A 9,398-nucleotide genomic window follows, 5' to 3' on the forward strand; every position below is an offset into this window, starting at 1 on the left:
GTTCAATAATTTTAGTTTCAATGATCCTATTCGGAGAAGTAACGGTCCTGCTGGAAGCTATTTCGTATGAGAAACCAACATATATTATAACCAACTTGGCCCTTCAAGGCACAATAATTGTAGCTACTCAATTTTATGGCAAATTACGCGACATACATATGCATGCAACAACTCACTTTTTTTCATACATGTTGATGACTTAATCTAATTAAATTTTGTTATTTTCGACATGTTAATTTTTTCCAGTTTTTTTCCAGCTGCTTCTGGACGGTTTGCTGCACGTGTACCGGTTGGAACAGTGCAACAGTACCAGGTCCTGACTACCCCTAGTAGTACGGTCTGCGCTGGGATGTGTATTGAGACAGACAGGTGTGTCGGATTCAACTACGCCAGTCAAACCAGAGGGTGCGCCTTCTTTAAAAATAGCACAACGGCATCAGCAACTTCACCGACATTCAATCTTATCTGCAGCTAGTCACCAGGTGTTAAACCGAATTTCGTACGAACGATACGATGCCCTGTCAACGCCTCAATCGGTATCGGTAGCAATTCAGTGTGGGGGTTCGGACAGTGTCAGCAAGTCACTCTCCACTATGGGACGACAAAAATAAATTTGAAAAACTCAGGCCGTTTCAACGGCGAATAATTCCTGTTCTATGGCACTCGACGTGGATTTATTGGTAGATATTTCAGGATGATAACTTTAACACGGTCATCTGTTGTTTATATCGGTGTACATGTAGCTGTCTTGAGAGAAAACAGTGTTTTTTGTAGTCCTATGTCTAATTCAGGGTACAAATTGCGCTTATTTTTACCATATCTGCTTAAGTTGTGAAGATTATTGCATGTGCTGTGTTGTGTAGCATGTACACCAGAATAGGCAGATGCAATCGCAAGCACATGGCTTAAAGTGTTCTATAAAGTGACTTAAAATGTGATATTATAAGACGGCAGACTGTCCACTAACATGGTTATTGTCATGCACTGCCATGACTGTCCGCTTTGGTTACACGTGTACGGTAATGACAGTGACACAATTGATGCTTCATCAAGTCAGACGTGTGTTTCTAAATGGATCCCCATTGCGGGGACCCTATAGTCCACATATTCGTCAGGCTTAATCCAGAAGTATTAAGGTAGCAGGAAGGGTTGGGCGTTTGTGGTTTCTGAGTCTGAGGGGGTTGGTGTCTGTTGACTGTGCTTTAAGAGAGACTAGGCATGGCGCCAGTCTCTCTTAAAGCACAGTCAACAGGCATTTGGTCTCAGTATTTGGGTAAGTACAGAATCAAGGCAGCTCAGAGAGCAATGATTGAACGATGCTGTGGACAAGTCCAAGGATACTGCATCAGTCACGACCAACTTCTCATCAGAAAGCGTCACCACCAGCATATTCAATGTTCAGTTCCAACCTGTACCAGTCCAATGCACGCCTGTCATGGTCAGCAGTGGTCAGCTTAGCGCGATATGGAACATTCTTCCGAAACTCAAGCCAGGGAAGTCTGCTCATTAGCATATCTCGCGCACTGCTCCTTCTTGTCAAACATCGTAGTGAAATCGTAATGGAAAACGTTTGGCTTTGCGCCAGACATTGAGACTAATAAGTGAAGAACTAATAGGTAAAGAACTTCTACTTGCGCGAGACTGCTGTGATAAAATTATCATTGCAGAGACTCCGGTGACGTACACATATATTTTTTACAATCAAAAAAGCCCTCAAAAGACGACATGGAATGATTATTTTATTGATATTTCCTACTATATACCTTCCAATTATCACTTCATACAAATGGATCGGCGTTAGGTCGCATGCTTTTCTTTCCTGGTGACACTATAAAGTAAAATAGTTGCAACCCCGTAAATGCGCTATAAGTCCAATAATAAGTGACGGTGACCCGTTATAAATGTTTCGCCAGCTTTGCTTTTTTGCCGCTACGCGGCGCTTTGGGCCCTTGCGTCTAGCAAGCTGCCCTGCACATGGCTTTTAAACAGGAAATGAGAAGATACATTTTCACAGACATTTTCTACAGACATGATGAAATTATTTTATGAAAAAAATAATTTCGATATTTGATATTTTTGCAAAGGGGGGGGGAGTTTTTAAAGATTTTTCTGCGAGTTGGCTGAAACGGGTCGAAATATCAACGTCTCTCCAGTTTATCCGATCACCTAAAAAGATCAATGGACAACTACCAGTTACAATTTCACCAGTTGCTCGCCCAACTGTCCGGAATATCATATTCAAATTTTGGATTCAAAACAGCACGCAGCAATTCATGCGACGCGGTCAGACATTGACAAATCAATAGTCAGTTTTTATAAGAGTAGTCAGGCGGATTTCTATTAGAAGGTGATATAAGTACTGTTTTGCAGTGATTTACTCTAGACACACTCATCTTACACCGGTTTTCTGGGCACGACCGCCCCCAGCACAATGCGCATTGATGAAACAAGTCAAGGCCTCTCCATACCTGATTGGTTCTTCGGTATGTTGCGCTGGAGTGTAATCAGAGTCTTTTGTTTGAAAGACTCTGCCTGTCATTACTGTGAAATCGACACAATTAAGGCTAAAGGCAGGACATTATGTCATGACCATCAGAAATGTTAGACAACTTAGTGCCCCCCCCTCACCATATTGGTTTTCTCGATTGATTGTTGAATGGCATAGAACGACAAAATGACATTATATCTATGGGGCTTAACCTGCATATTCCAAAACGGTGTTAGATCGGTGGGTCTAGATTAAGTTCGGTTTTACAGTAACCGCTTCCGGCAAAGCCCTCAACTACCGACAAATGTCTTCAGTTTTCCACAACCCCTTCCGTCATATACTTACATCAGTCAATATAAAGCTGGGCAGTCATTGGCATGTTGGCGCATTGAGATATCTCAACTTTAAAAGCTTTTTTCAAGATGTCTAATTTTGACTCAAGAAATTGATCCTTTTAGAGGCTCTAGTAAAAGGGTTTTGTTTTGGGACCTTATCATTTGGGACTTTTCTATCCACCCATAGGACGTCCACCAATATATTGAGACAAATCTGATATAGGCATATTATATCATCCACCGTCGGAATCTTTTATAACTACTAAATGGCTTAGGTGAAAAAGGTTTAGGCGAAAAAGGTTTAGGCGAATGTAGATTAGACGAAAGTGGATTAGGCGAATGTGGAAGATACCTCCCTAAGTGCTATTTAAAGGGGTACGTCGTTCGTAATCACTGGTGGGGCAGGAAAATAGAAATGCACTATGTGCAGTTACACAATGCCGCAGTGCAACTACATGCATACGAATTTGCTGAAACTTTGCGACTTATAGTATTTGTATATCTCTCTACACAGCGATTATCCCGTGCGTAAATTCTAATTACATGTAAACTACAAATTTTAAATATTTAACGATTGGCCTAGGCCTTTAAGATGTTTAATATCGCATTTGGACTCTCGGCTGGTGGTCAATAAAATGCCAAAAAGACATCAAATTTTTTCTTATTTTTGTTTACTCAAATCGCCTACCAACCATAACCCGGCCCGAGTCATGGAACGGATTCAAGGAATACCCAAAAGCTAAAAAAGGAACAATTCAAAAAGAATTTGACCCACTTTCTTTTCCCTGATCGACGTCCCAATGGAAAAAGTGCCGGGACTACAATGAATTGTATTCTGACGGATCATGGCACATGGCCTGTAGTCTCCTTTTAATAAAAAGCCTACATTCTTTTAAACTTTGTGATACATGCATTTTAGTTTGTAATCAGACTATATCCTTACATGAGTTTCGACTTTTGCTATCATTTCCCGATGAAAGTGATTTAGTCCGTTGACCAAGAATATATGTCGCCCTGTACTCGCGATGATGTAAGCTGGCAGTTGTTAACTGTCGCCATGGCTTCCATAAAAGTAGCCGGGTGTACCTTTGCCAATACCAGTTCAGTCAAATCGCTATGATGAGTCGATTATTGTGCCCTAATTGTTCAACAGCAACAGGAATTTGAGGTCAGAGTTATCGGCAGCATACACAGATTTGCCACTGTACTGTTTCGATGTACTCTATAATCAACCATATTTGGTCAGTGTTTTTTCAAGCATAAAGGCATCTTTCACAACACAGCATTGGTGCCTGATTGGTCCTTTTGTCGTCAGGGGCCGCCTTGGCCAATCTAGAAGCCTCGCCATTGGCAAGATTGCTTTGTGATAGTCGGGCACCAGTACCAGGGCCGTACCTATGCCCTACGGAGCAAATGCTAGCTAGCTCTAATCGGGAGATTGCTCCTTGGAATCATGGGACCATAGGGTGTAGTCCGAAGAGATTGACGAAATATCCTCTTGTAGCTGAGACAGGCAAGGAGGTCCACCAATAGGGAACAAGATATAAACATTCGTCACTGACCTTATAACATAGAAAAAGCGTAATTATCATTTTATTTTTGGCCGCTGCTCATTAGAATACAGGCCTATGATTCAGAAGTATGATTTATCCTGTCCGAAATGTCAGCCCAAAGTCCAGTCTCTGTGCAGGCATTTGTTCCGTGTCTGCCAACACATGTCGCCATTACTGAAATTCCACTCTAGATTTGTGGTTATCCACAGGCGTGTGAAGATACCAGAATCAAAGGATCGATTAGCCCTAAGTTTATTGATACACACAACCTGAAAATAAGTACAAATATCACTCTGTCAAGGTTTATGTGTGTTTTGTGTATGTTTTGAAGGGACTGGGCAATCGATAGATTAGTTAAATTTGGCATCTTCATGCGCCTGTTGCTACCTGGTGTAATGGCGATTTGTGTTGGCAGAGAATATAATCGTTCGATCTTTTAGGAGATTGACTGTTCCCCTAGGTCAGAGCAAAGTCCCATCCGAGTCGTCTTGTCATGTGGAGTTCATTTGTAGTTGTCCCACGGCAGAGGGAAGAACTATCCGTATAGATTTCTGGCATTTGTGTCCATTTTTAAAGGATTTGAAGAGAAAGTACAGCCAAGGTAGGTACAGTCTCTTCTCACAGATCATTTGTTTTGACTTAAAAGCAAAAAAAAAGGTTAGAATTTAGTATAATCATCTCATATCAGCGTAGATAATTGTACCGAACTCTCAATCACTCATAGGAACAGTGTAAGATGCTTTTATTTAACTTAGTAATCAAAAGAGCTGAATAAGCCCCCCCCCCCCCATTTTAACTATTCATTGAGTATACTGTACATTGTACACGTATGAAACAAACTTATTTTCTATTCTCTAGATGATACGGACAGTTTTGTTCCTCGGTCTTATGACCTTGACCTTTGCCCTTGACCTTGATGCTCAGTGGATGTCCTTCAAGAAGACCTATGCTAAAGACTTTCAGCAGACTGAGGAATTAGTCAGGTACGTTGGATTTTCCCTTTATTACACAACCACCCAAAAAACGAAGATGGCCTTTAATCCTTCCATATACCACACCATAGTTTATTTCCTGTCTACTTTCAGGAAGATAATTTTCAAGGAGAATGTCGCTCACGTCCAGAAGCACAATCTCCAGGCAGACATGGGCATGCACACATACTGGTTAGGAATCAACGAATACACAGACTGGGTACGTAATAATATAATGCATTAGTACAGTAGATGCAATCTCCGGACAGGTGACCACAGTCAACGCATAAAGCATCCATCAAAAAAGTTAAGCCCACCCAAAAAGAAAATCGCACATTTTTAACAAATAAGGCTTCTTTCGTTCTTCTTTCGTGAAAAACACTTCAGAAAGAAGGTCATGATATTTAATCGGCGGCTCGTTAGTCACCGGCGTTGATCAATTGATTGGCATTTTCACAATCTTTAATCTGGACGATCAATATTCACTATCGGTACGTACAAATATATGCGTTCCTTTTTTTGGAAAGTTCTAGTGTCTGATCGTAGCCGACTAAAAGTCACGCAAAGCTGGTAAATGAAAGACCTATACACTGTGCCAGAACATTAAGAGAATAGCATTCCGCGAAGATGACATCACTGCAGCTGCTGCCCTCTTTCTAACTAAGGCAGTTAGATTCAATCTGGCACATGTCCGAGTGTTGGAAATACTACATAATTGTTCTGAGTATTTCTCTCTGTGACTCTTTGTAAAATTCATGCTAAAAACAATGCAGGGTCAAAGATAATTGACTTTGAAATAAGCTAAAATGCGTAGAAATAAGTGTCGATGTCCGACTGTCACGTGACTAAAACGTCATCAATATCTTATGCAAATGACCTTGTGAGCTATAAATAGTAACTTCGCGGGATTCTATTCTAATAGTTTGCCACAACGTCACTGGGGATGCTACATACTTAGAAGTAAACAAATTAAAGTGTTCTTAAAATGCATTTTATTCCCTTAACTATAGTAACAAATTGAGACAAAAGAATAACAGCAGAGTTGAGATATTCTATCTTTTTTTAGTCTCATGAAGAATTCGTCAACTACATGAACGGGATCAATTTGAACCAGAATAGGACGAGGACTGGCGGCTCCACCTTTCAGGAACCTCAGTACCTGGTTCTCCCTGACACTGTCGACTGGAGGCCGAAGGGGTTTGTGACTGATGTCAAGAATCAGGTACGATAAGTAGTTACACTCTTCAAAAAAATTGTTTTTTGCTTCTGAAAACATCTTAGTTGTTTTTCATTCAGCGCAGTTAAATACTCCTATATTTAACGGTTTCCCAGAGAATTGACAGGCCCCCTAAAGGTTGAATAACCTCAAATGTGTTTTTTCTTCATTTCCCTGAAAACCTTTATCTATCAATGGGGTGCTTATCTGTATTGGCTGAAATATCGACCAAAAGCTGAAAAACCTTTATTTATTTTCAAGGGAGTAGGGGGAAAGCAGACCTCAGTTTATACGTCAATATGACCAGGAAATTGGCATAAACTGACCATACTTGATTGATCAACAATTATTTGAGAGAAACAACCCGAGCTCATAGTGTCAATATATATCAGTTTCACTAAATTTCCCAGAAGATCGCACACCAATTATCAGGTGTAGACCTTTTTGTGGTGTCTGGTATTGACTCACATTTAAGATAAATTTAAAATATTACAAAATCATAATTATGTTATTTCAGAAACAATGCGGCTCCTGCTGGGCCTTCTCAGCCACTGGTGCCCTTGAAGGTCAGCATTTCAAGGTCAAGGGCAAACTGGTATCCTTGTCTGAACAAAACCTTGTTGACTGCTCTAAAGCTGAAGGTGAGAGCATGCTTTACACTATTTATTTGTTGTGGTCTACCAGACGAAGTGCTACGTCACTGGTGTCAGTCGTAATTCTCATCACTTTTTGTGTACTGTTGTGCTTTTTTGAGTAATATACGTCACGACTACTTGTGTACTTGTGATTGTATTTTGGAAAATACAAGTACTTTTTTTGTTTTCAACAAAAGTTCCATCAGGAACGTAATCGTCTTCATCATGAGCACGGTATTTGGAATTAAGTGAGGAAACTTGGGTACTACGTCAATGATTTTGCAAGGATTGTCACAGCTTTTTGTGTATCACGTCAATCATGATCAACTTTTGTTTGTAGAAGCATTGCCTGGTAAGCTTTGTTTTCGTGTGAACCTTTGGTAAATGTCCACTGATCTCCGCGGTGCCTTATTAAATGAATATCCTGATTGCAGGCCACAACAGACCCGCCTAAATCTTTCCTCAAGCGATAAGAGGGCTGAAATGCACTACTATAGCACCCCTCAATTACACCAGCCACGAAACGATCGGGCTGGTCTAGCATGTCTAGTGTCACCGGAACCGAAATCTGTCCCCCATGCAATACGAACGTATCGATTTGTCATCGTAATTTCTGCCAAACAAGACCAATGCTTTCTAACCACCCCCCACCCCCGGCCACTCACACACTACATAATACAAAGTATAATCTAAACTGTATGGGCTTCATATATGTCAGTTCTTGGAGTTTCTGGTAAATCTCTACTTTTAGGAAACTTCGGATGCCACGGAGGGTTATCTAGCAACGCCTTCGATTACGTTAGAATGAATGCTGGGATTGACACTGAAGATTGTTACCCGTATGAGGCCAAAGTACGTGATTGGTTGGAAGGAGAAAGGTCTTTATGAGAGCGAGGGAAACGCACAAAATTTTATTTCAGATACCCACCATAAGAAGAGTTTACAATTGAAGCGATACGCGTTGGATGGATAATCGGAGGTTTCGTAAAGCCCACGAAACGCCAACGCCAATGCCAATTCCATTGTTCGAGCTCCTGGCCACGATGTCGAAAAATGGGACAGGCGTTCGCGTTGGCGATTCTGGGGATTTGCGAAAACTCCCTAAAACATCACGCTATGTAGAGAGTCGCAAGAGATGTTTTGACACAGACATCTCGCGAACGTGATGCCAAAGAAAGGTTGTGGCACAACTGACAAGCAATGATTTTCGGCCAAATCACGGCAAAAACATTTTTGGCGCCTCCTTTCTCCTGCTAGCTATGCCCATGATTAGGAGTAGGTATTCCTAATTTGTCCCCTGTAACTTTTCAGGATGATGTGTGCCGCTTCAAATCGACCTGCATTGGTTCCCTTTGTGTGGGGTATCAGGACATCCCCCATGGGAACGAAACAGCCCTCCAGGTGGCAGTCGCGACGGTCGGACCAATCTCGGTCGCGATTGACGCGAGTCATAAGTCATTCCAGTTGTACAAGTAAGTTCCTTCCTATGCATTACAGATATATCTAACCTTAGAGTGTGTTTTACCTAGGACCGAGATTCGGGAATAATTTGTACTGCGCAAGATGTGGTCATGAATAAAAGAGTACAGTTAACCCGCCTGGTTAGTGTCTGCGCTAAGGGTGGGGTAGGGTAGGGGTTGAGGGGGATGGGGTGTCCAATCACTGTCCTTTAATTACAGATTTGTTATCTCTTTATTACAGTATTTGATTACAGTATTAGGGGCATGTAACTTCAACTGTCTTATTATCCGGGATCATAGGCACGGGGGGAAACCTGCTGCGTGTTCTCGTTTCAAAAAACTTCATTCAATTACAACTTGATTCCCAAACACGACATACCCTCTCATACGTAGCACTACCCAATTGAGTAATAGAGAAGTATTTTTTGGTGCCATTAATATGGCAGGCGAAGTGTTGCTTATTCCGAAATCAATTTATACATGCAATAATATTTTTATATATGCAATAATATTTTTATATGTGCAATGCAATGTTTTTATTTCATGCAATAATAATTTTTCATGCTGTTAGTTTGGGTGACAAAATTTTATTTGCGAAATTTTTTAAATATGCAATACAATGTAAATTGCATTCTGGGTAATATAGTGACGTCATCGGTACGTCATCGTATATACTGTAACGGCGTATTCTATTGGCTCCTGGTCTTTAAAGGGCCAGAAGCGCCCTTATATAAACTGAC

General features: G+C 41.0%; 1 protein-coding gene across 1 annotated transcript; it reads left to right on the forward strand.

The window, feature by feature from the left end:
- The first annotated feature begins 4,836 nt into the window (after window positions 1–4,836).
- On the forward strand, window positions 4,837–8,674 carry LOC135498623 (cathepsin L-like). Its single transcript, XM_064788980.1, has 7 exons — window positions 4,837–4,977; window positions 5,235–5,359; window positions 5,462–5,567; window positions 6,414–6,569; window positions 7,081–7,204; window positions 7,950–8,050; window positions 8,510–8,674. The coding sequence occupies exons 2-7, from the start codon at window positions 5,235–5,237 to the stop codon at window positions 8,672–8,674; spliced, it is 777 nt and encodes a 258-aa protein (XP_064645050.1). The 5' UTR covers window positions 4,837–4,977.
- The last annotated feature ends 724 nt before the right edge of the window (window positions 8,675–9,398 follow it).

This window comes from Lineus longissimus, chromosome 14, assembly GCF_910592395.1.
Source record: "Lineus longissimus chromosome 14, tnLinLong1.2, whole genome shotgun sequence".
Classification (NCBI taxonomy): domain Eukaryota; kingdom Metazoa; phylum Nemertea; class Pilidiophora; order Heteronemertea; family Lineidae; genus Lineus; species Lineus longissimus.

Coding starts and splice junctions, on each gene's coding strand:
- LOC135498623 (XM_064788980.1), top strand. CDS start 5,235: ATGATACGGACAGTTTTGTTCCTCGGTCTTATGACCTTGACCTTTGCC. Junction 5,360..5,461: donor CAGACTGAGGAATTAGTCAG/GTACGTTGGATT, acceptor GTCTACTTTCAG/GAAGATAATTTTCAAGGAGA. Junction 7,205..7,949: donor TGACTGCTCTAAAGCTGAAG/GTGAGAGCATGC, acceptor CTCTACTTTTAG/GAAACTTCGGATGCCACGGA.